The sequence below is a fragment of the Megalobrama amblycephala genome, linkage group LG18 (assembly GCF_018812025.1).
Source record: "Megalobrama amblycephala isolate DHTTF-2021 linkage group LG18, ASM1881202v1, whole genome shotgun sequence".
Taxonomy (NCBI): Eukaryota; Metazoa; Chordata; class Actinopteri; order Cypriniformes; family Xenocyprididae; genus Megalobrama; species Megalobrama amblycephala.
In genome coordinates this window covers 82501-109834 of record NC_063061.1, presented here as the reverse complement: position 1 = coordinate 109834, position 27334 = coordinate 82501, and the positions used below count along the sequence as shown (strand labels likewise).

Sequence of the window (27334 nt, the reverse complement as noted above, 5' to 3'; positions counted from 1 at the left end):
ATAAAACATTGCCCAAAGCATCACACTGCCTCTGCCGGCTTGCCTTCTTCCCATAGTGCATCCTTGTTTTTTTTTTTTTTTTTGAGCCTTAGTGTGCCGACTTTTCAGTTTTTTTTTATCATTTCCTTTGTCAAGCACCCAATCCTGAGCATTTTTTTTTTTTTTGCCACTGATGTGCGTGCTTCGGTCCTATTTTTGCTGATTTTTTATACAATAGCCAGTAAAATGTGAACATACAGGATTTTTTTAAACCATCCATTAACTTGTACGTCTGGTTCTGTGTTATGTTCAGATGTCTGCTTTCTCTTTTAAAAAACATTCAGCCACAATGATAATTTATCATGTATCATAAAATCACTATTAAAAAATTACAGAGCAGTCAGAAAATATCTATGAAAAATAAATGCAAAGGGAAGTGGTGGGCAATGTTTTGATCAACAGAAAGTTAAATATGTAAAACAAGTGCAGAAGAAAAGCTTTGTTAATACTGATGGGCCAGATTATAAACTTTGCCACTAGGTTCAAGTAAACAGGCAAAATTCTAAAAAAATCACTTTCATTCATTAAAACTGTTCCAACTGTTAAAGTCATTATGTGTCATATTTCTTTATTAAGATAATCATGACACAAAGACTGATATTTAAATTCATCTTTAGACATAGATATAACTGAGAAAACCACATTGCAATTGAAACGTTAACATCTGTAGACATTTTAAGAAGGATATCAATTACCTGTTGAGAAAGTGTCGGATAGTTGAGCTCGATAAAATCAATAGAATCAACAGAATAATCAATTGACAGTTATAGATAAAAAGAAAAAAGAAATAAAACAAAAAGGCGGTAAAGAACAATTTTACCATAAAGCGGTTCTTTAAGACAATATGATTCTTTATAGAACATACTATGTGTAAAATAGTATGTTAAGTTGTGTTTACATATAGTTTATATCTATATTTTGTACATTTCTAAACAAAAACTATACTGGTATCTAATTTAGGCCACCTAGCAGGTTTTGTGGTTTTAAAGAATATTGTCACACCCACATTATGCTTTATATAAAGAGAGCTGCAATAAAACCACACAGAAACTGGCGAGCACGAGAGGTCTTTACGGTAAACTAAATATTTGACAAAACTGGCACTTATTTATTTTTTAACAAATGTACAGTGGTGTAACTTTGCTTTTAAAAATTAGTGGGACAGGAGTGTGTGTGTGTGTGTGTGTGTGTGTGTATAGAAATGTAGCCTACAATAATAAATGCACAAAATGTATTGACAGAACTCGTGTTTAATGTGATAGTATTATTGTTAGTCTCGAGCTTATTTACATTAGTGAATAAATATGTAGATCCGCTTTAAAAATATCTGGAGGCAGAAGCGTGCCAGAGCTTTGGGTTCTAGTCCTCCCTCGTATAGTTTATTTTATTTTTTTAACCAAAGATGTTAATCAGTGACTGTTTTGTGTGCAGGTTTGGGACAGGTTTGTGTGCATTTTGTTTTGTGATTTCACCAGAACTCCGCAACAGCGTTTTTTGCAGCCTATTTTGAAGCGCTCGTCCGTGTGAAGAATGCGCAGCAGTGTGCACGAGCGCCAAGAGAACACTGCTGCGCCACTGATAACAGCGGGAACAAGCACTCAGCATGATTTCAGAAATACATTACAGCGTCAGATCGTCTCTTATTTTACACAAACGTTCTAATTTCTAATCAACTACTAGAGATTGTTTCTTTTGTATTATATACATGCCACGAGATGTTTCAAAAAGTGGTGTGGACATGTCCACCTGCAAATTAAGCCTATGCAAATGTATATTTTTATTTTTTATTTTTTTTCAATTAAACATGCATAATTTTTCTCCACAGTCATGTTTTCACTGGTACTATTCTCAGGTATGGAATATCTTTTATACTTTATTTATTTTTTTATCTAATAATTATTTTCATCCTTATTTAAAAATATATGTGTGAGGAGGGGGTCCCACTGCAAAAAATAAAGAAAGAAATGTTTTTGCATTTTTGTTAAATTATTACACCCATCATGATTTTTATTTTCTTAAATAGTAGTAAGAATCTGACCGTTTCACATATCCTTGACGTAAATATGCCTATTTGATTAGTAAACTAGAAATAGTGAATTTTCCTCATTTCATGTTATAATTTTCTTTGTTTCAAATATTTAGATTTTGATTTCCAGTGTAAACTATATTTTGAATCCTGACATTTGGACCCCACTGTCTTTGCTGTTTGGGACGATGTTATATATTTTTAAATAAATAAATAAATAAATAAAAATCTTACAAATTATCTTTTTTCCACATGAAAAAATGCTATAGTACTATATTAAAATATAGTTGGCTAAATTGTAGTATACTGTATATATTATAGCACAACACTTTGTTAATGAATGCGACAGAAAACTGTAGTATTAACTATAGGCTAGTGAACTGATCACCTGTAATAAATACTATAGTATACTTTAGTTTTTACTACAGTAAACTGTTGTGTATTCATTGTAGTATAATAGCTGAAGAAATCTTAGTACAGTATTGGGTAAAGTAATTTGCTTATATTAGGCTACTATAGTTGTTATATTACCACAGCAAAATAGAATTAACACAACAAATTAATTACGGAATTAAGTACTTTACTATAGTATGGTTCAAAAACACTATAGTATTTACTATAAATTACTATAGTATTTTTTTCATGTGGTTCCCAAACTGGGGTACTTGAGGTGTCCCTTTCGATACTTCATACTGCGTATGGGGAAACACCTTTTTCAATAACGCAGTGTAACTGCACGGCTATTGGTTCAAACTGGAAAACTTTTTGAACCAATGACGGCGCGGCAGAGCTGCCCGAGCCTATGGCAATGCAGCGCGCCAAAGCCCGCCAAAATGGCCGGGACGACTGGCTATTTAAGCAAGCATTTTGCCAAAGGATTTCAGATCGATCTCCTTAAGCGACGACAACACTTCTCTTCGCTGAACTTCGAGACTGAACGCCTTCTCTCACCTGCTGGAAGGAGCTCTTCTTGCCGTTGAAGAGGCAATGCAGCGGACCAGCTGAGGACCTGCAGCGCCGGCGCCCTCGCAGACTGCCCGCTCTCGAGCCGCCCGTTTCGTGTCTCCGGGTTTCTCAGCGCTTCCCTTGCCGCCATCCGGCGAGCAATTTAAAGAGCTATTTTTAGCGGTTTTAATTGCTTAAAAGAACAATTTCTCCGCCGTTTAAACAGCGATCTCTCGCTCTGCGGATCGTCGCTCTCTAGCAGCTGTTCACCGCGCCGCCAACAAGCCGCCTTCAGCATATGAGAGCACTCGTTCAGCTCATCCCCTGCCGTCTTCTGTCAGGTGAGTACAGAGCTTATTTTTCTATATTCTCGCTGGTGTTTGCTTCAAAATGCCGTGCCTCCGAATGAGTCATTTGCCGGGTTCGCCTCCGCAAACCGCGTTCGTCAAGGACGAGTGCTCTCATTACGAGAGCATGAGAGCGAGCTTATTCTCACTCAGCTGAATTTGACATGATGCTTTCCCCTGACTTAGGTGAGACTCATGATACATTTTCAATCTGATAGTGCATTTCTCTGGTGTTTATTGTAATGCCGAATCTATGCACATAGCTTGCCGGTCCCGCCCCTGCAAGCCATGTTCATTGAGAAATGACATGACACTCTTCCCCGACTCGTTCTATACTCAACTTAATAGATCATATTTCTGCTGTGTTTGCTGAGTTTCTCTACGCGTCGCTTGCCGGTTCTGCCCTGCAAGCCGTGTTCATTGAGAATTATAACATGGCGCTCTCCCCGTCTCGGGTGAGACCTGTTATATATATTCAGTTGATATAGCATATTTCTGCCGAGTTTGCTGAATTTCTCAGCGCGTCGCTTGCCGGTTTCGTCCTGCAAGCCGTGTTCATTGAGAATGAGCGTTCTCAAAATGAGGACGCAAGAGCAGATTTTATTGGCATTTTCTTAAAATGCCAAGACTCTCAGTGCGTCGCTTGCCGGTGTTGCAGTCGATTCTGTTCCCTTTGGAATGTGTGTTCCCCCTGCGGACTGCGCATGCGCCATGAAACACCGCTGGATGGACGGAAAGCGAAGGAGGACAAAAATATTGGCGCTACGTTTAAATGTCTTGCACTGTAGCGTAATAAAATGATTCAGTCCAGTTTTATTTCTGTGAATTAAATTAATCTTGGACTTTGTTCATAGTTTATGTATTATGCCTGAATTTATAAAGTTGAATTGTGCCAACACAAATTAGCTTATGTCCAAACTTTATGCCTCATAACCGTTTAGCATTATTGCAAATTTGATTGTTCCCTTCAGAATCTGTGTTCCCCTTTTCACAAGCATGGGAACCCAAAAGGTTCAAAAACTATTTTTCCCCTCGAAGGTTTTTTTTTTTTTTTTTTTTTTTCCTCTTCAAATCTTTATTCCTTTTCCAATTTAAAATGCACTACAGATTTTAATGCCATGTTTATTAAGGCTTTGGTTAGTACAGAAGCCTCCATTGCAGGCCTATTTGAACCACAGGTAGTTCACAGGTGATTTTAAATGGCAAATTTTATAAAAGAAAAGAGTTTACCCAAAGTGAAAATTGAGGGGGAAAAAAAACAAAAAAAAAAACAAAAGGCTTCATAACTGAGTCATTTATTGCAAGAAACACATTTGTATTCCTTCTCTGTAGATGGATTGCCCACACATTTTAAGTGGAACCACCGCCCGCAGTAGTCACAAGCAATCTGTCAACATAAGAAACAAACAGTTTTAAAGCAATGGTCCATTCATATTACTTGACTTGCACTACAAACCAAAAATGCTCTTACCCAAAGAACTTCAGAGTCTTCAAATGTTTCAGTCTCTCCTCCAGTGTCTTCAAATGTTTCTGCCTCTCCACAAAAGTGGCAGAGTTCACTTAGGTCATCTATGGAGGTACAACACTAGTGAAGGTGAACACCAAAAAGCACATCAATGGTATTCATAAGTTTAAAGCCATACCAGATTGGTGTAGCAGTGTTAAAGCAATCTCCATTCTGAACCGTGTTATGTCTTGTGGCTCACTGGAGAAGTTTATTGTAGAATTTTGCAGAATGTGTTCTGCAAACTGAAGTAATAAGACAAATTAACTTTAAAGTATTGTACCATTTCAATGGACATTTAATATTTTTATATAATGCTATTACACCTTCAAAGCAAACACGCCACATGAAATAGTGTCCCTCTGAAGTGGGTGAGGCAGGCTTTCACAAACCCAGTGTGAAACTGAGACACCTTTTGCCATCATCAGGGCTCTACAAACAAGAGTTTTCTTTCAAGCATACATGTTTCACAATAACACTACATCTGATTGTGTTGCATGAAAAATACCTTGTTGCCTCCAAACACTTTTTCTTCTTGATGCGTGACTCTCCAAGTGAGTCAAGTAGAATGTTTTTTTTTTTGTTCGGATGGGTAAATGGCCTAGGTTGTGTGGAAAAATATCCAGACAACACGATTTTAGAGCAAATCAACATTAAGCCAATGTTAAATGTTCTATAGGCCTACCACAAATACTTGCAACCAGGAACCAGTGGTTGCGCTCATTTACAACGCCCACTATTAGCTCATAGTTTGCTGGGTCCAACTGGGGAAGAAAAACAAATTTATATATAAAAATTATGATCTATACCTTGCTAATGAAAACCTTGAGTATGTACCAACACCACAAATTTACATACAGCCAGAACAAAATAGGCACAAGTAATAAAATACAAAATAACAGCATTAAAATTTGCAGGACACCTTGAGCTTCTCATGTTTTCCCTTCCACATGTCTGTCATGGCAAATGTGTCCATGTGGTATGCTTTGCCCGGAGAGGTGATATTGTGCTGCCTCACCTTCAGTGACAGGTATGCATTTATAACCTTGACAAATATAACAGCATTATAAATACAGATTATTAATAAAGCTGTTGGAAGTCTTATTTTTCAAAAATCAATTAAATGAGTACCTCACTCTCCAACTCCTTCCCAGGGCCAATCTGCAGATCTTTGAAAAATAATTTGTAGGGTCCCACTCTGGACAGCAGTACATAACTGTCGTTTCCATCCCAGGCACTTTTGATATCTACAGAGGATGACCAAAAACAGCATTGCACTAATTGCCACACAAATATGGATTCAGACCAATATTAATCTGTTATAAGATCTGACTTTACATCAACACTTACAGCTATGCGCTGCATCTGTGGTATGAGTCGGTACTTCTGTCACCATTGTAGTGGTGTGGGACACAGGAGAGTAAGGAGGCATTTTCATTGAAGAGAGGGGAGAGGATCTGGTAGCTGGTGAATGCTTTGGTCCAATAGACAAGTCAATTGGTGAGGATGGAGGTGATGGTGGGGGCTTTTCATGTGACGTAGTGATGGTGAGATCAACAGGTGTGACAGAAGGGCATGGTCCAATTTCTTTATGTGGTCTTTTACATTGTGGTTCTTGAGTTATTCTATGGGGTATCCGGGGTGTGTCTTCTTTGAATTGTTTGAGATGGTCAGTGTTGATTTTGGGAAAAAAATTCCCCATTTCATCCCTTAAATCTGCACTTTTTTCTTGTAAGTGGACAATTTCATAAGGTCCCAACCAGCTGCGTTCAAGCTTGCCCCCTTTCCTCTGCTGGGCCCTTATGTTTTTTCGCAGGACCTTCTGGCCTACAAAAAATGGAGCCCGATTTGCCACCTTCTGTGTCCTGTCCTGTTTCGTTTTTACTTTTTTTTTTTTTTTTTTTTTTTTTTTTTTAACAATGCTGTCCATTTTCTCCTTCATAGAAATGGCATTTGATATAGTGTCCTCTGCTAAGTCAAGTCAAGTCAAATTTATTTATATAGTGCTTTTTACAATTTGTAATTGTTTCAAAGCAGCTTTACATATTAGGAGCACAGAAAAAAGAGAAATGGTTAAAAATAAGCTGTACAAGCAAGCGTGGTAATATGTAACATATACAAGATGGTGCTACATTAAGCCAATGTCGGCTGACTCCCAGGGGTGGAAAAAACCCCCTAGGAGAAAAACCCAGCGTGCTAGCACTGGGAAAAAAGTCCTAGGAGGGAAAAAACCCCTTGGAAGATGTATATAATATATGTAAATGGATATGGAGATCAAAATCTGAATTATACATTTTTATTATAGAGATTAAAAATAGATTATATATAAATATATGTAAGCGGATACGGAGATTTAAAAATCTGAATTATAGATGCAGCCAGAACTGGATCTGTAGGCCCATTGTCTCCTGGGCTACGTTGTAGTCAGGTCCAGACACAGGTTCTCCATCTGATCTGGATACGGCCTGGATCCAGCACCCGGAAAACCTCAGGATAAGCAGAGAGACAGATATTAGCGTAGATGCCATTCTTATTCTGATGTACAGGTATATCTAGTGTTATAGGAAATGTTCTCGGTTCCGGCCGACCTAATTATTGCAGCGTAACAATCCTTTAACAGATTTGAAAAATGTTAATGTATTGATAATGTGTTATGTGTATGCAAGAGCAAAGAGATGTGTTTTTAGTCTAGATTTAAACTGACAGAGTGTGTCTGCTTCCCGAACAATGCTAGGAAGATTGTTCCAGAGTTTAGGTGCTAAATAGGAAAAGGATCTGCCGCCTTCAGTTGATTTTGATATTCTGGGTATTATCAACTGGCCTGAATTCTGAGATCGCAATAGACGTGAAGGACTATAATGCACCAAGAGCTCGCTTAGATATTGGGGAGCTAAACCATTTAGAGCTTTATAAGTAAGTAGCAAGATTTTAAAGTCTATACGATGTTTAATAGGGAGCCAATGTAATGTTGACAGAACTGGGCTAATATGGTCATACTTTCTGGTTCTAGTAAGAACTCTAGCTGCCGCATTTTGGACCAACTGTAGTCTGTTTAAAAGCCGAGCAGAACAACCACCCAGTAGAGCGTTACAGTAATCTAGTCTTGAGGTCATGAATGCATGAACCAACTGTTCCGCATTTGTCATTGAGAGCATATGTCGTAATTTAGATATATTTTTTAGATGGAAGAAGGCGGTTTTACAGATACTAGAAACATGACTTTCAAATGAAAGATTGGTATCAAAGAGCACACCCAGGTTCCTAACTGAGGACGAAGATTTAATGGAGCACCCGTCAAGTGTTAGAGAGTATTCAAGGTTTTTTCGTGAGGAAGTTTTTGGTCCAAAGATTAGGATATCAGTTTTTTCTGAATTTAATAATAAGAAATTTCTTGTCATCCAGTTTTTAATGTCAGCTATGCATTCTGTTAGTTTTGTGAATTTGTAGGTTTCGCCAGGGCGCGAGGAAATATAGAGCTGAGTATCGTCAGCGTAGCAGTGAAAACTAACACCATGCTTCCTAATTATCTCTCCTAAGGGCAGCATGTACAGAGTGAAAAGCAACTGTCCTAGTACTGAGCCTTGTGGTACTCCATATTGAACTTGTGATCGATACGACATCTCTTCATTAACTACTACAGACTGATAACGGTCAGATAAGTAAGATTTGAACCATGCCAAAGCAATTCCACTAATGCCAATATAGTTTTCAAGTCTTTTTAAAAGACAGATTCCACAGTGCTGTTGACCTTTTCAGAAACATTAAAGATTAAAATTATTAACTTAAATGATACATGATATTTATATGAAACAATGTAAAGGATAGCATACCTCATACGTCTCTGGAACCTCACAAGGATATCGGGCCTCCATGCCAAACATTAAGAAAAATGGGGAGTACCTAGTAGTCAGTTGCGTCTTGGTTCTAAGACCAAACATTACTGCATCTAGGTACTCATCCCATTTTTCAGGTATCGTATCCACAAGCTTGCACAAGGCTCTAGAGTCATAATCAATGTTGAAAGTTATGAGTAACCCATTACAAACACCAATATTTCTTTGAATATTGCACTCCCAAAAGCAACCTATAAATGGTTCACCTCTGAATGGTTCCATTAAGTTTCTCCACAAGCCCGTTCGTCTGTGGATGGTACGGTGCACAGAGGCTTCTCTCCACATTGAGGAATGCACAGAGTTCCTCATTGATCTGTTTGCAAAACACATTAAAATGAATCTACAAAGAATGAAATGTTGCAGAATCCAACAAATCCTTTGCTCACATGAAGTCTCACGCATACTGTATTTGATTCATTCAAACTACAAACCTGGTTCACAAACTCAGTGCCTTGGTCAGTGAGTATCCTCTTTGGTGCCCCAAACCTGTAGAAAAAGTTAATAATGCAGCGCGAGACAACTGCTGCAGATTTATTAGGAATTGCATAGGCCTTGGACCATTTGGTGTAATGGTCAACGAGGACACAAATGTACTCATTTCCCTGGTTGGTCCTCGAGACTTTCCCCACTAAATCCATGCCCAGTAATTCCAGAGGCTTGTCCACCTTAAAATAGCACAACAAATACATACAATTCTGTGAACTCATGAATTACCCATCTCAAAACTCATGCACATTTGTGGACAAGCATTCATACACATATTGGGATGTACTTGGGCTCCTGCTTGATGGACAGTCTGCTATATTGACACTGGGCACACTGCAAAACCTGATGTTCAGAAATAATCACATGAGTAATACATTCAAAAACAATCCATTTGAATGTTTCACAGCAATGTTCAAGAAGAATGATTTAATGTTTACCCATTTGTCAATGTCCACTCCCATTCCAGGCCAGTAGAACCTAGCTGAAATGGCAATCTTTGTTTTTTCCGTTCCACAGTGGGCTCCGTAGGAGCTGGCATGAAACTCTGAGAATACTTGGTTGGCCTCCTTTTGTCCAACAACCACTTTTCTTCTCAAAACCATACCATTTCTAGTGGAGATGTGGTAAAGTTTGCCATCTATTGAAATAGCTTTATTAGTAGAATCTAAATAACCTGCAAGAATGTTCTGAAGGCCCAGTGAAATTTAAACTGAAATTGGACAACAGGTTATTTTTAATGTTATAGTTGCTGGTAAGTCAATCATAATTCACTGACTAGTTCATATAGTTCTTTTTCTTGGTGTATCACTATAACTCACTCCTGTCTGGAGTTATGTAAAGTTATCTCCACAGTCTAAATAATAATTTTGAATGAAATGTGTGTTAAATTTCTTACCATCAACTTGGAACTTGGAGCAACGTCTGCGAATTATATATTTCGCCTCCTTTTTTTTTTTTTTTTTTTTTTTTTTTTTTTTTTTTTTTATACCAATTGGGTATGAGCCCTGAGTTTTATAACTCATTATCTCTTCAAACATTTTCGGATCCATTGTTGAAAGGTGTCAGTAAGAATAGAAATTCTGGTGACAATGTGCCATCGTTATCTTCCCAATTTATAACACCCTTTATTAACCTAATTGACTGATTGACTGATTGATTGATTGATTTCATTAGTGCCCTTTGAAATTACACATTAATTTTGTTAAGAATGTTATATTGCACCCTTGCATCTTGCATGTGAAAAATATTAAAGAAGGCAATAATGACAACATATAATTGTATCCATATATATTTATTCATTTTTATTTTATATAAGGAACAAAATATAACATAGTATCTGTTTCCCTTGTGACAATAATTTGAGGAACTCAAATTTTATCATGTGTAGGCTACTTTGGAAACAGTGAACATTGTTAATACATTTTGTATACTGTTGTTGTATATCATAAACATGTCATCTCTGTATTTTTGCTATAATAATAATGCTAAAAAATAAAAATGCAGTAATATGAGGCATAAAGTTTGAACATAAGCTAATTTGTGTTGGCACAATTCAACTTTATAAATTCAGGCATAATACATAAACTATGAACAAGTCCAAGATTAATTTAATTCACAGAAATAAAACTGGACTGAATCATTTTATTATGCTACAGTGCAAGACATTTAAACGTAGCGCCAATATTTTTGTCCTCCTTCGCTTTCCGTCCATCCAGCGGTGTTTCATGGCGCATGCGCAGTCCGCAGGGGGAACACACATTCCAAAGGGAACAGAATCGACTGCAACACCGGCCCCGCCCCTGCAAGCCGCGTTCATGAGGGCATATGCGCTCACTGAAAAGCGAGCTCAATGCTCAATTATGCTCGGCGGTACTTTACATATGCTCTCTTTTTATTATGCTGGATCTCTGTACACGTTACTTTCCGGCTCCTCCCTGCAAGCCGCATTCATTGAGGAAGAGCGATCTCACTTTTGACACCGCTAAGCCGAATATGACATGATGCTCTCCTCTGACCCAGGTGGGACTCATGATGTATGTTCATTCCGAAGAAGCATATTTCTGTTGTGTTTGCTGAGTTTCTCAGCGTGTCGCTTGCTAGGGTGACCAGACGTCCCGAAATCTAAACTGCTGTCCCGAATCTCGAATCTGGTCCTAATTGTCCCAAAAATTATACTAAAGTAAAGTTATTGTCTGAAAAAAATTAAAAACTATCTGCGGAGGTTGAGTCATCCTGCAACCAGCCCCCGCCGGCTGCTCATTGGCTGCAGCATCTTTTTTCTAAGTTCTAAAAAAATACTGTAGGCGGCTAGGCACGAATTTAGATATGCATGCCCTTTTTGTTTTAAGCCTTGATGAAGAGAGTGCAAGTTGCTGCAGCCGCGAGGAGGACAGTGATGCACGCGTACACGGATTGATTGATTGTTCGCAGCACTGTGTACAAAAAAATACTTCACAATTATTTTCGTTTAAGCTTATTAGTGTTAGGCTATACAGAAAAGTCTGATTTATGCACTGTTACAACAGTCATTGTTTTTTTTCTTTTCACAATAACATTTGAGTTCATGATTTTAATGTTGTTTTTTTTTGTGGCAGACTAAAGACTAATGACAGACTGTTGATCTTTGAATAAAAATATGTTTGGTTCAGGTTTGAAATTCATTATCTTTTATTATAGGCTACGAAGTCTAATATCATAGAACCCCCCCCCCGTCCTGAATTTCAGCCAATCTCATCTGGTCACCCTATCGCTTGCTGGTTTCACCACACATAGCCGCGTTCATTGAAAATGAGTGTTATCACAATGAGGACATAAGAGCATATTTTTCTGGTGTTTTTAAAAAAAAAAAATGCCAAGCCTTGTGCTGGACCTCTGTGTGTTTCGCTTGCTGGTCCCGCCCCGCAAGCTGCGTTCATTGAGGGAGAGCAGTCTCTCTTCTGACACCGCTCAGCTGAATATGGCATGATGCTCTTCCTTGACTCAGGTGGTACTGGTCATGATACATATTCAGTCTGAAAGGGCACATTTCTGCTGTGTTGGCTGAAGTTCTCAACGTGTCGCTTGCTGGTTCACTGGCTGAACCACTCCCTCATGAGATGTAAGTTCAGGGACTGGTTCTTCTCACTGGACCTGAAAGACGTGTATTTTCAAATCCAGATAGCCCCCCATCACAGACGATTCTTGAGATTCGCATTCGAGGGAGTGGCTTACTAATATACAGTCCTTCGGGCTGTCCCTAGCTCCTTGCACTTTTATGAAGTGCATGGACGTGGCGCCTCCCCTTCTGAGACAGATGGGAATCCATGTCTTGAATTACCTCGAAGACTGGCCCATATTGGCCCAGTCGCGGACTGAGGTAGAGCATCACAGATCCGTGCTCCTCAGCCACTTGGAGTGCCTAGGACTCAGGGTCAATTTCGCTAAGAGCTCACTGCTCCCAAGCCAACGTATATCGTTCCTGGGTGCAGTCCTTGACTTAGCCCATATGAGGGCTGCAGTCTTTCCAGAGCTCGCTCTGGCCATTCAGCAGCTCACTGCTTCAATCAAGATCAAAACCCATCTGCCTCTGAAGTTTTTTTCCAGAGGATGTTAGAGTGGCTGCTTGATGGCTTCTGCCTCCCTGGTTTTGCAGCTCAGTCTCCTGTGAATACGGCCTCTGCAATACTGGCTAAACTTTTGGGTCTCACCTCACACTTGGTGGCATGGCTGCTTTTCTGTCAGGGTAAATCAGGCTTGTATAGCAGCCCTGAAACCCTGGAAGAGCCCTCTGTGGTTCAGCTGTGGGGTTCCCTTGGAGGCGGTTTCCAGAAGGACGGTGGTCTTGACAGATGCGTCCAACTGGGGTTGGGGCGCTCTGTGCAAGGGCAGACCGGCCTTTGGCTTGTGGTCGAGCAACAAAAGCCATCTACACATCAACTGTCTATAAATGCTAGCAGTGAGTCGAGCCCTTCACTCTTTTCAGACAGTCCTGACGGGATGCCACATCTTGGTCTGGTTGGACAGCATGACAATGTGTCCTACATAAATCACCAGGTTGGTCTTTCTCCAGTCACCTCTGTGCACTGGCAAAGCAGCTCCTGGAATGAGCATTACCCAGGCTGCAATCGCCAAGAGCATTGCACATACCGGGCAGACTGAATCGGGGAGCAGACATGCTATCTCGAAGCAATGTCCCCTCAGACAAGTGGATGCTCCATCCCCAGATGATTCTCAGACTCTGGGAGATCTTCGGGAGGGCAGAGGTCGACCTCTTTGCCTCAGAAGACAACTCTCACTGCCCAATCTTCTTTTCAAAGGACATAGATTTGCTGGCCCACGACTGGCCCACGACTGGCCCAGCCTCCTTTATGCTTTTTCCCCAATCGCTCTGATCCCTCAGGTCATCAGATGAATCTGGGAAGACAATCACAGAGTCCTCCTGGTGGCCCCACTCTGGAGGAACCAAACGTGGTCCTCGGAGCTGTTCAGGCTTTCCTGAACGAAAGCCCCATAGCCGATCCCCATGAGACGGGACCTCCTCTCTTAGGCGAACAAGACAATCTGGCAGAAATCTGGGCTCTGCACCTATGATCCCTTGATGGGAGCCTTTTAAACCTCCCAGGGGACGTGCTAAATACCATTTCTCAGGCAAGAGCCCTGTCTACCAGATGCCTCTACACCCAGAAATGGTTGGTCTTCGTCGACTGGCGTACAGCGCGAAACGTAGACCCTGTTGAGTGTGACTTTCTCAAGGCCACACTCAAGACCTACGTAGCAGCCATAGCAGCGTTCCACGCTCCTATTGCTGGTCAATCAGTGGGTCAAGCCTCATTGTGCATTTCCTAAGAGGTTCTAGGCGGTTAAACCCCCCCACGTCCTCTTACTGTTCCCACTTGGGACCTCCCTTCCCTTTGAGCCGCTGCGGTCAACTGACATTTGGCTCCTGATGCTTAAACCGCTCTGCTACTTTCTCTAGCATCGGTCAAGTGTGTAGGTGACCTGTAGGCCCTCTCCATGAGTCCTGCATGCCTTGAGTTTGGGCCTAATGCTGCGTTCACACCGAACGCGTCTGGGGCGTCTGAGGCGTCTGATTTACATGTTAAGTCAATGTAAACGCGCGTCTAGGTGTCCTGCGGCGCAAATCAAGCATCTAGCGCGGCGCGAATCGGCCGTTGTCGCGCGAATAGCGCGGCGCGAATTGAGCGTTCACGCGGCTGACGCGCGAATTGAGCGTCTGACGCCCAAACGCCCGAGTTGAAAAATCTGAACTTTGGCGTAAATTCGCGGCGCGTTAACCAATCAGGGACTCTGCTTTGGTAGTAACGTGTTTATGATGTGATCCGTGGTGGAGACCACCGAATTTTACGCGCGTCTGAAGCGTCTGACTTAAAAATGTTCAAGCGTCCAACTAGACGCGTCTGGCGCGAATTTGACGCCCCAGACGCGTTCGGTGTGAACGCAGCATTATGACTTGAAGGTCATTTTAAAGCCCAGATATGGCTACGTCCCTAAGGTGCTCTCTACCCCGTTCAGAGCACAGGTCATTTCCCTCTCAGCGCTGCCTCCCTCGTCGGATGAGCGAGAGCTGGATTTACTCTGCCCAGTTAGGGCATTGAGGACCTACATTAAGTGGTCACAGCCATTTCAGCAGTCTGACCAGCTCTTCGTCTGCTTTGGCGGCCACATCAAAGGGCTTCCGGTCTCAAAGCAATGGCTCTCGCGTTGGATAGTCAATGCTATTGCTATATGCTACTCATCTATGGGCCTTGATTGCCCCATAGGAGTAAGAGCCCACTCCACTAGAGGCATGGCCTCCTTGTGGGCCTGGTCTAGTGGTGTCTCTATCAAAGACATCTGTGAGGCGGCCGGCTGGTCCTCGCCATCCACTTTTGTTAGATTTTATAACCTGGACAGTCTGACCTTGCATGCTCAGGTCCTCTCAGTATGATACAATGGCCTCTGTCGAGCTCCGTCATCATACCACTCTTGGGGAGCTAGCTCCCTTTTAGCAAGTGTAACATAAAGGGTTTGACGACTTCGGCCTCCTCACTTATCCTCTGGACCCCTCTGGTGTCCAAGATAGATTCAGTCGTTCCCTCCCATGGCATGGCGCGGTTGAATTCGTTCCCCATACGCAGTACAAGTGAAGTATCGAAAGGGAACGTACTCTGTTATGAACGTAACCTCGGTTCCCTGAGCTACGGAACAAGTACTGCATTAGATGTTGTGCCACAGGGCTGCAGGCTTCAGTGTCGTCACTTCAGTTGGTTGACCTGAAATCCTATGGCGAAATGCTCGCTTATATAGCCAGTTGCCCCACCCATTTTGCAAAAACAATAAATAAATAAATAAAATGTAAATAAATATAAGAAATGTAAGAAAACATAAATAAATAAATAAATACATACATACATAAATATACATGGAAATGTATAAAAAAAAAGTATTTATACTTTTATTTCTTTATATATAATTGTATAGAAACATTAGATATTAGAGATTTAAACATTTACAGGCAGTATGATTATGAAATGTAAAAATTTAATTCATAAAATTTCAACATTAACGTATTACGTTAAAGGGTTAGTTCACCCAAAAATTCTGTCATTGATTACTCACCCTCATGTCGTTCCACACCCGTAAGACCTTGTTCATCTTTGGAACACAAATTAAGATATTTTTGATAAAATCCAATGGCTCAGTGAGGCCTCCATTGACAGCAAGATAATTTACACTTTCAGATGCCCAGAAAGCTACTAAAGACATATTTAAAACAGTTCATGTGACTACAGTGGTTCAACCTTAATATTATAAAGTGACAAGAATACTTTTTTTTGCGCCAAAAATAACAAAATAATGACTTTATTCGACAATATCTAGTGATGGGCGATTTTAGAACACTGCTTCATGAAGCTTCGAAGTTTTACAAATCTTTTGTTTTGAATCAGTGGTTCGGAGCGGCAAAGTCACGTGAACCATTTAAAATTTTAGGTGCGTCCCAATTCGTGTACTTATGCACTATTCTATGATGTTTTTAAGTACAAATAGTGCGAGTAGTGCGTTCACAGAAAATTCCAAAAAGAAAAAGTGCACTTTAAAGGGGTGGTTCAGTGGTTTTTTTCTAGGCTTGATTGTGTTTTGGGGGCATAGTTTAACATGTCTTAATGCTTTGTTTTTTTTGAAAACGCTGTATTTTTCATATATTTTACCTTTATTCTACACTTCTGTTTCCACTGTCATATGAACGGCTCGTTTGACTTCCTGCTTCTATGAAGCCGCTCCCTCCGAAATACGCAATGTGCTCAGATTGGTTAGCTGGCCCAGTGTGTCGTGATTCGCTGAAGCGTCCGGAAACGCCACGCCCCTTACCATTCGTTATTACTAGTGCTTCAGTGGAAATGTAAATAATGCCGTCTATATTGCTGTATCAAATTGAGCCGAATCAGACCCAGATGAAGAGGGTCAAGCAGAACCTCTTCAATCAACCTTTTATGAATGTTTATGAATGGTATTTCATTTTTTATTTGTGTCAGTGTTTAGATATGCTGTTTGTTAGCTTTCAATATATGTTTTTTTTTTCTGATTAAAGCTTTGCTGTAGCCGAATACATGACTGAGTAGTAGCATTTTTGTAAAGGTAGTGTTTAATTTATAGCATGAACAACTGTTTGTCTATGAACATAGAAGTTTGTTGGCATTTGTAGAATTTAGCTAACTAGCTAGCGAAGCAAAAAAGTGTTGGTTTTTGTTTACATCCTTGATGCAACCAAAAATAGCAACAAAACTATATGTTTAAAAGACATGTACAAACAATAAAATGTACTTACAGTTTGAAGCCAGTAAACAGCAGCTTCTGCTTTTAAAGTGGGAACTGCTTGATCTTTCAGTAAAAGCCTTTGTGCAAATCCAGCATTGAACTCGTGTAGATTCTGGAAGCTGTCTTCAGCGGCACATCCAGTGTAGAAAATATCACAGATTATTATAATGGGTTCTATTATCTTTTGACGCGTTGCGCCGCTCGCGTCTGGTGTACACAACTCTGGCGCTTTCATTATGCTGCGCCACATGGCCTCGCCCACTTTGTTGCGTGTTCCCGGGGGCGTGTTTTGCAGGGTTTATGATGTCATCAACCCGGAAAGAAGCTTGTTGTAGTCCAAACCGGTCGTTTTTGTAGGCATTAAACTGCCGTTACTTTAAAAGACAATATCTCCGTTTGAATTGAACTTTCAGTGCTGTAACTTTGCAGATATTATTTATGCTCAAACAGCAACATTACACACTAACTAAAGTTAAAAAAAGTGAAATCGCATTGAACCACCCCTTTAAATACCCGGATGATGCACTAAATTGAAGTGTGGAATGTGTGGAAAGCTTCAAAGCTTCATGAAGGAGTGTTTTGAAATCACCCATCACTAGATATTGTTGAATAAAGTTGTTTTTTTGGTGCACAAAAAGTATTCTTGTCACTTTATAATATTAAGGTTGAACCACTGTAGTCACATGATCTGTTTTAAATATGTCTTTAGTAGCTTTCTGGGCACTGAAACTGTTAATTATCTTGATGTCAATGGAGGCCTCACTGAGCCATCGGATTTCATCAATAATATCTTAATTTGTGTTCTGAAGATGAACGAAGGTCTTGCGTGTGTGGAACGACATGAGGGTGAGTAATTATTTTAATTTTTTGGTGAACTAACCCTTTAATGCTTAATAACAACTTTTCAAACATGTAAGTCCCCTCCAAATATTGTAAATATGTGAAATATATCAACTTTTATGTGAAGGTGAGTAGATTTCCCACTACAAGTAGTCTTTTTTCTTTTTTTCTTAATGCTGCCGGTGAGCTAAACATAGAATGTATGAACAAAGTCACCAGATATTATATAAATATTCACAAATAAACACCCTTTCAACACGAAACCAAGAAATGAGACCTACACTTTCACTCCCTCTCCCCGCAGCCACTCAAATGTTTGCATCCCCCAGGTTACAAAAACCTTTTTAGGGTTAAAGGTCAAGTATCGATGCCATTGTAGAAACTGTAGTCACCCATTATGAATGTGACAGTGTCTGAACAGGGAAATAACTGAAATGGTATTAATTACAGTTGCATGAAAAAGTATGGGAATCACTTACAGAATTTGTGAAAATGTGAATAATTTTAACAAAATAGGAGAGATTGTACAAAATGCATGTTATTTTTTATTTAGTACTGTCCCGAGTAAGATATTTTACATAAAAGATGTTTACATATAGTCCACAAGACAAAAAAATAGCTGAATTTATTAAAATAACCCCATTCATAAGTATGTGAACCATTGATTCTCAATACTGTGTGTGTGGTTATCTGATGATCCATGACTGTTTTTTTGTTTTGTGATGGTTGTTCATGAGTCTCTTGTTTGTCCTGAGCAGTTAAACTGAGCTCTGTTCTTCAGAAAAATCCTCCAGGTCCTGCAGATTCATCAGTTTTCCAGCATCTTCTGCATATTTGAACCTGACTGAATGATTTCGAGATCCGCCTTTTCACACTGAAGACAACTGAGGGACTCAGACACAGCTATTAAAAAAGGTTCAAACATTCACTGATGCTCCAGAAGGAAACACGATGCATTAAGAGTCGGGGTGTGAAAACATTTGAGCAGGATGAAGATATCCAATTTTTTCTTATTTTGTTGAAATACCATTTTTTCATTTAGTACTGCCCTTCGGAAGCAACAGAAGATACTTGCATGTCTCCAGGAAGACAAATTAAGTACAATTTACCTTGATCTTCAAATTCAAAAGTTTTCACCCCCCGGCTCTTAATGCATCGTGTTTCCTTCTGGAGCATCAGTGAATGTTTTAACCCTTTTTAATAGTTGTGTTTGAGTCCCTCAGTTGTCTTCAATGTGAAAAGATGAATCTCAAAATCACACAGTCACTGCTGGAAAGGGTTCAAAAATGCAAAAAATGCTGGAAAACTGAAGAATCTGCAGGACCCAGAGGGTTTTTCTGAAGAACAGAGCTCAGTTTAACTGCTCAGAACAAACAAGGGACTCATGAACAACCATCACAAAACACAAAAACAGCCGTGGATCATCCAGGTAACCACATTGAGAATCAATGGTTCACATACTTATGAATGGGGCCATTTGAATAAATTCAGCTTTTTTTTTTTTTTGGCTTGTGAACTAAATGTAAACATCTTTTATGTAAAATATCATACTCAGGACAGTACTAAATAAAAAAAAATAGCATGCATTTTGTACAATCTCTTTATTTTTTTTTTTAATTATTTACATTTTCACAGATTCTGCAAGTGGTTCACATACTTTTTCATACAACTGCATATGATCTCAACTTCCCTTATGTGTTTTCAACAGGTTTCTTTACCCTCACGCAGTGTGTCCCTCAGTATGTCTTTGTGAATGAATCCAAGACTTGGGCCGAAGCTCAGAGATACTGTAGGGAGAAATACACTGATCTGGCCACTATTGAAAATAATCAACAGACGATCCAGTTGATCGACACAGTGAATGATGATTCCATTGATTTGGCTTGGATTGGGCTCCATGATGATCTGAGCACTTGGAAATGGACTCTAGAGGACAGTGGTTTCTTCAAGAAAGGAGAAAAAGACTTCAGGAACTGGTATAACCCAGGACCAAGTAATAATGGAGATGAGTGTGTGTATATGAACAGAGGGATATGGCACACAGCACACTGTGGCAATGGATATCTGACTGTTTGCTATGATGGTGAGCTGTTCCATTCAAATGTCTAAGACAATGAACAAAAATTGAAAAACAAACCAATCTCTTTCTAAACTTAATGTCTTTCAGGAAGAGAAAATGCCAGTGATACTTATGTGTTTGTTAACCTGTACAATAGCTGGGCTGAAGCTCAGAGTTACTGCAGAGAACATCACACAGACCTCATCAGTATCAGGAATGAGACTGAACAACAGAAGATTCAGTATTTTTTAAGGAATTATGATGGTTTCAATGTTTGGATTGGACTGTACAAACCTAGATCTTGGTCAGATCAGAGCAACTCTTCATTCAGAATCTGGAGCAGCGGACAGCCAGATACTGCAGGATCCTGCACTGTAGTCTCATTCAGTGACTCCGGGAGCTGGACAGATGAAAACTGCGATTATGTTTTTCCTTTCTTTTGCTACAGTGGTGAGTAGATCTTAAAGGAAAGGGAAAATGGTTCACTACATCGATTGCAAGAAAGCATGGATATGTTTGGGTTCAAAAGTCGCATGAATGAGCAAATTTGTGACAAGTAAAAGGACAACAAACCAAATAATTGGGGCCAGATTTACTAACGGTTTGTGCCAGCACAAACCCTTTTTTGGCATTAAAAAAAACTACAGTCAGGATTTACTAAAGACACGCAGTGCAAAATTAGCACTGAAAAGGTGTGAATTTAGTTGTTTTTGCGGCTGACCTTATTGCATATGCATTTGTAGGAGTTTCCCTTTCAGACGCAAAATTTATGGGAGGAGAGTATTGAAATGAATCATGCAACGTGATTCACTAATGTTTGCGCTCCTCAATTTACTGGTATTAGGCCATTATTTAACGCCCCAAAAAAGCATGTCTTAGCTTTTATCTATGCTGCTAGGAGGAGACACTGTAGAGAACAGAGAGCACGTGGTAGAAGGGAGAACATATTTTCCACTCGTATTAATTTCTTTGGAATGCCAGAGGAAGACATTAAGAATTTGCACTGCTCTTGGATTGCAAATTCAAAACAGATTGTGTTGGTCATTATGTAAATGATTTGACTGCATCTGTGTTCTTTAATTTGAGCATCAGCAGTAGATCACATGCAAAACTTGTGGCGCATTTGTGACATTGTGCTCTCAGGCTGATTTGCCCCATTTAATAAATCTAGCCCTAGATATTTTACTAAATTTTTGATGCTGGTAATATAATTTATAACCATAAAGGCTGTATTGAATGAGAAAAGGCTAAATCTTTTCCAGCACTCTCAGATCTTAGACCCTATTCAATTGATCACAAATATATTGGATGCTTCAAGACCTTAAACTTTTGATGAAAACATTTGTTTTCTCTATTTACAGCATTAGCATCATCCCGCCAGTATCACTTTGTGAATGAATCCAAGACCTGGACTGAAGCTCAGAGATACTGCAGACAGAATTACACTGATCTGGCCACCATTGATAACATGGAGGAAATGAACAGGTTGATTAACACAGTTAATGGGAGTTACAGCGGCTCAGCCTGGATTGGTCTGTATGATGATGTGAACAACTGGAGATGGTCATTGGAGGATAATGACTTTTATCAGGATGGAAAGACAGATTTCAGAAACTTTTATCATGAACCAGACAACAGTGGGGGAAATGAACTGTGTGTTTACATGGAGAGTAATGGAAACTGGTATGATGTGTCATGTGATAATGCACTGCAATTCGTTTGCTATGATGGTAAGGACATTTTGTTTGTTTTAGATATTAATTTAAAGATTTTTTTTCAATGAGAGCTAATGTGCATATATTTGTCATTTCATATCTCAGGTAATGCCACAGAGACTTACATCAAAATCACTGATGAGAAACCCTGGTCAGAGGCTCATAGATACTGCAGAGATCATTACACAGATCTCGCCAATGTGAGAAATCAGACGGAGAACCAGAGGATCCTTGAGATTGCAGGAGGATATAAAGTCTGGATCGGACTGTACAGAAACAGGGTTTGGTCAAACAATCAGATGACCAGTTATCAAAACTGGAGGCCGCAAATTCCTGTGTTACAGACGCAACCAGACAATGGAAATAATCAAGCTTATGAATATCCATATCAGCACTGCACTGCAGTATCATTCAGATATTCAGGCCATTGGACAGATGAGATATGTGTATCCAGCATGCCTTTCTTCTGCTACAGCAGTAAGTTCACTCGCTTGGTTGGAAGCCTTTATTTGGCAGGAATGATAAAGACTTTCAGCACCTGTGTCTAAAATGAAAGATCAACATGTTTAATTTAGGCTAAAGGCACCAGGCCTGTAAAAATGTGAATTCAGATTATATTGTTGAAAACTCTGACTGAAAACCCTTAACATGTTCATATTTAAAGTGCCCATATTATGCCTTTTTTAAGGTTCCTAATATTGTTTTAGGAGTCTCCTACAATAGATATACATGCATGCAAGGTCAAAAAATAATTTAGTTTTCTCATAATATACTTTCAATTTCACCTCAGTTCTCAATGATTCGTAAACGATTCGTTAGAAGCAGTTTGAAGAATCAGGCTCTCTAAACCCCTCCTTTCTGTGAGTTTACACTGCTCTGATTGGTCAGATGGTCCATTCCTTTGTGATTTGTCTACCATGCACAACGTGTGGTGTGCCTCCTTGGCTGCTTACCTGAGTTTGAGTGTGTTAGGCCCCCTCTCAATCTGGGAGGTATGATTTAGGCCTCCACTCTGCAGAGCTTCATGGGCCAGCACAGTACTGCCCTTGGGTTAGAGTGTTGTTAGGCTCTCTTGTTGAGGCCTTCTCTCTCCAGGGCTGCTTTTGGAATTTGAGTATTCTAGGCTCTCTGTGAGCCTTTTTGGAAGCTGTCCTGAGTATAGATATAGCTAGGCTTCCTCTCTTAGAGTCTTCCTTGAGGCCTCCGTTCTTGAGAAGCTCCGGCTTATGGTTGTCACTAGTGCACCTAGGGATGAAGACTCTTTGAGCCTTTGACTTAGCTCAGCCAATAAGGCATTCATCCCTTCAGCATGGCAGCGTGGGTATTTCGTTCCCCATAGCAACCCCTTGGGGACCCTATCGAAAGGAAACGTCTCAGGTTATGCATGTAACCATGGTTCCCTGAGAATAGGGGACAAGACACTGCGTCCCTTTGCCATGCTTTAGGCATTCAAGAGCATTCATCTCCTTCAGACAAGGCAAGGCAAGGCAATTTTATTTGTATAGCACATTTCATACACAGTGGTAATTCAACGTGCTTTACATAAAAAAGAATAATAAAAATAGAACATAAGGAATAGAAATAACAGTATGCATTAGGTAAAGCCCAGTTTGTTTGGGTGCAGGCCATCATGAGTGAACAGTTGTCTCTGACTCCAGAACAGATTGAAGTTGTCGACGAAATTCAGTCCTTTTAAGTTGCAGGTTTTTTGCAGCCATGTGTTAAGACCAAGCAACCGTGTAAATCTATTTGTTCCTCTTGCTGGGAGTGGTCCAATGATGAACGACTGAACTTTTAGTCTTTTAAGCATTTCAAAAAGTTCATTGAAATCCCTCTTAAGGAGTTCTGACTGCTCCTTCCGAATATCATTCTTCCCCACATGAATGATTAGTCGATTTGCAGTCTTATATTTCATCAGAATGCTCTTAAGTTCCCTGTTTACATCAGAAACTGTTGCTTGTGGAAGGCAGCATGTAGTTGTATCCCTGCTGCTAATGTTTCTGATAATAGAGTCACCCACTATCAGAGTCCTGGGCTCGGCTGCTCTTTGAGCTGAGTGCCGCTGACTGTTCAACCTTGAGTGGCAGTTAGCATCGGTGTTAGCTGCTGGCTGATTTGATCTGTGTCCGATCATGTTTGGGGATTCCTCACCCACATTCATCATGTCTGGAGATTCCTCACCCACATTCATTAACACTTCAAATCTGTTCTCCAGATGTATTGGCGGTGGTAGGGAGCTAGTGTTTGGGGTAGAGGATGCTACTGCATTAATATGTGATACTCGTGACAATCTGATGTCTCGAGTGCCTTTGGGTCTCGCTCCCTGTGTGTGCCATCGATTAATATGTTGATCAATTTCGGCACTCAGTACAGTCTGTTTAGGGGCATTAGAATCATGGGACTCACCGACTGTGTGCTGAGGACGTCCATGATGAAGCTCTGTTGTGTGTTCCTTCTGGTTTGGTAGTCCCGCAAGTAACTTTGTTTCAAGAACTGCAATCCTTTGTAGAAGTCTGTGGCAGTTTGTGCAGCAGGTAGATTCTTCAACCAGAGGAGGCATATTATTTCTAATCCTTTTGGATGTAGGCAGCTGTGTTTTCCCTTCTCCAGAATGTAAGCTGATGGCTGCCGTCAGTGGGAGGCTGGTTGGATAAAAATTCCCCTTTTTTGTGGTAATTCTTCCAGTTAAAAAGATTGTTGGTGCCAAGATTTGTCGTTTGAGCACTGTGCCTATTTGCTGTAGTTAAAATTAGGAGATAAAACATAAAAGCAATAGAGCAAAGCGTGGAGCTGTAAGCAAGAGCGTCCGAACAGTAGCGAAGCAGGAAGTAAGCAAGATCCGACAAGAAGAAGATCCGAGTCAGTAAAGTGATCTGAACTTTCGCTATTATAATCAACACATTTTTAGACAATACTTGACTCACATCTGAATAGCCAAACTATAGAAACGCGAGTTAGCCGGTTAGGAGGAGACATACAGACGAGGGTGTACACAACATAACATACAAAATGTCTCAGGTTACACATATAACCATGGTTCCCTGAGAATAGGGAACAAGCCTCTGGCCTTTTAGGTGTCTGAAGCGTGAGTCTAAACATGACAATGAACTTGACATTGGCAGGCTGCAGCCTATGAAAAAAAAGTAGGAAGGAGATGAATGCTCTTTGTCATGCTTCAGGAATGCCTGAAGCATGGCAAAGGGACGCAGTGTCTCGTCCCCTATTCTCAGGAAAATATGGTTACATGCATAACCTGAGACGTTTCCTTTCGATAGGGTCCCCAAGGGGTCGCTATGGGAAGCAAAATACCCACGCTTACTTCAGGTGTCAGATAACGCATCAGGTGTCAGATAATGCATCTAAACAACTTGGTGCTAGTTCTCGCCATAATACTGGATTGTCTAGAATAAACATACATTCAAACAAACCGGTATCTGTGAAGACAAGAAAGAGGATGACAGTATTTCCAGGTGCCTTTTTTTTATACTCACGGTCGCACCTATGGTGACGTCATAGGCTGCCGCCTGCCAATGTTAAGTTCATTGTCATGTTTAGACTCACGCTTCAGACACCTGGCATGCCGGAGGCATTCCCCATAGCGACTCCTAGGGGACGCAGCACAAGTTCCCTTTCGAAAGGGAACTATGAATTTTGAACAATCATTACAAAATAGAAACATCAATTATTAAACCTACTTTCAGGTTGAGATTCAGAGGAGAAAGCTGGTCCAAATAAACTGGTAAACAAGTGAAAATAAAACGCATTTACTTTCAAAGTATAGGACACAGCTTCAACATGAAGATAAAGGATTAGTTCACTTTCATATAAAAATGTCCCTATTTACTCACCCCAATGTCATCGAAGATGTCCATGTCCTTCTTTGTTCAGTCGAAAAGAAATTATGGTTTTTGATGAACTGGTGCCGCGTTTGTTCCGCAAGTTGAATAGGGAAGGTGTAGGACTGAAGAAAGAAGGACATGAACATCTTGGATGACATGGGTAAATTATCAGGACATTTTTATTTGAAAGTGAACTAATCCTTTAAGCACATGGAAATGCTATAGTGTTTGTGGGCGGGCGAAGTTGCTTGTCGGCAGACAATGTAGTAGAACATATGCAGGCATTATGCTAATGTGTTACCCAGTGACATGTAGCTATCACAGAAGTGAGACTGGAATTCCTGATGAATCGTTTAGGCTGTTTTAGAGTCGATTTCTTTTCTCTTTTTTTGAGAGCGAGACAATAACTTTATTTATCTTGCACTTTCGGCTTCACAACTTAACAAGTAGAGCGATTACATTCACAGACAGCTACATTACACACTGCATGAAAGGTAATAATCGAAAATTCTAAATTTTAAATAAAAATTGATAAAGAAACTTACCCTAAAATAGAAATACTTACTTTTACAACAAAACATCACCAAATACAATAAATAGAGATAAAGCAACTGTTGGGGGGTCAAGAAGATTTTATTCTTCTTCGTCAAACTCCTAAGTTGTATGTCCATTTCACATAAAATTCTGCCACAAATGGCTTCCAGAGGACACGGTATAAAGGATATAAATCCGCCTGACAGTTCTCATTACTCCTAAATTTGACTTTGTATGTTCTTGCTTTTTTAAAAATTGAAGTTGTTTATACTAAATTATCTTGAGTTTAACAATGTTTTTATATATTTGTTTTTAATAATTTATTTTAAAATCTATTCTATTTGCTAATATGTAATCTGTAATATTTAATTCAATGCTGTAGTTTCTAGGCCCCATCCACACGGAGACGCGTTTTTGTGAATACGCACAAATTTTGTATCAGATAGGCGTTTCGTCCACACTGATCCAGCGTTTTCGGAAGGTGAAACCACTATTTTTTTTAAACCGAGTCCCAGAGTGGATAAATCTGAAAACGCCGTCTTTGCGTTTTCGTGTGGAAAGCCTATCCGTATATATTGTGAAACGATGATGTCATGGCATAGATGCTTGTGTTCGTGCTGCAGAAGATACTGAACCAAAATAAAGGGTTATCTCTAAGCTTTACTATAGTTTGTATACAGCGTGCAAGGTTTATGTGCATGCTCCAAGTCTTATTCGCTGCTTTAAGTGTATCTCTGTGGCAGAATTACAGCTCCACATACTGGTCTGGCATGTATACTACATCGTTTTGAGTCATTTCAGTCGTTTCGTGTGGACGCAGATATTTCTTGAAACGAGCTCCGGCTTCGTGTGAACATAGCCTTAATCATTTGTGAAATGTCCAAAAATTTCATCAAAATCTGTTGACAAGCAGCAGGTATGAATTAATTGACAATGAACACTACAGCAGTAGTTAACAACTATTAGTACAATGACAGTTTGTCCACAATATCATTGTTGGTACATCATTGACCAGCTAATTGCATATTTTTTTCTGTGCTGTAAAACAATTCACAGGAACCTGCACACAATCTTCATGTACTCACCAGTATCACTTTGTGTCTGAGTCTAAGACCTGGACTGAAGCTCAGAGTTACTGCAGACAGAATTACACTGATCTGGCCACTGTTGATAACATGGAGGAAATGAAAAGACTCATTAAAACAGTACGTGGCACTTACTATGGCTCAGCTTGGATTGGTCTGTATGAAGATATGAACAGCTGGAAATGGTCTCTGGAGAATGCAACATTAGAGAAAGGTTTTACAAGCTGG

General features: G+C 40.0%; 1 protein-coding gene and 1 long non-coding RNA gene across 5 annotated transcripts in view; one reads left to right on the top strand and one right to left on the bottom strand.

Moving 5' to 3' along the window:
- The first annotated feature begins 1041 nt into the window (after positions 1 to 1041).
- The window catches only part of LOC125252408 (macrophage mannose receptor 1-like), a 37491-nt gene continuing 11198 nt past the window's right edge, over positions 1042 to 27334 (top strand). For 3 of the 4 annotated variants that reach the window (XR_007181219.1, XR_007181220.1, XM_048165672.1), the window contains exons 1-6: positions 2915 to 3351; positions 19583 to 19957; positions 20042 to 20383; positions 21295 to 21663; positions 21754 to 22125; positions 27078 to 27334. The exon at positions 27078 to 27334 is cut by the window's right edge and continues 121 nt beyond it. Coding sequence is in view for 2 of the 4 variants with exons in the window: in XM_048165672.1 (XP_048021629.1) it covers positions 3309 to 3351; positions 19583 to 19957; positions 20042 to 20383; positions 21295 to 21663; positions 21754 to 22125; positions 27078 to 27334 (1758 nt within the window). In the remaining 2 variants the exon portion in view is untranslated. Of the gene's footprint in view, positions 1115 to 1864; positions 1892 to 2914; positions 3352 to 19582; positions 19958 to 20041; positions 20384 to 21294; positions 21664 to 21753; positions 22126 to 27077 lie in introns of those variants that run through there. The other variant, XM_048165673.1, reaches the window with a different exon arrangement.
- On the bottom strand, positions 4390 to 6392 carry LOC125252411. The gene is made up of 7 exons (XR_007181221.1): positions 6212 to 6392; positions 5993 to 6108; positions 5784 to 5906; positions 5370 to 5625; positions 5188 to 5293; positions 5001 to 5106; positions 4390 to 4926 (listed from the first exon to the last, which is right to left on the bottom strand). It is a non-coding gene; the product is annotated as an uncharacterized LOC125252411 (long non-coding RNA).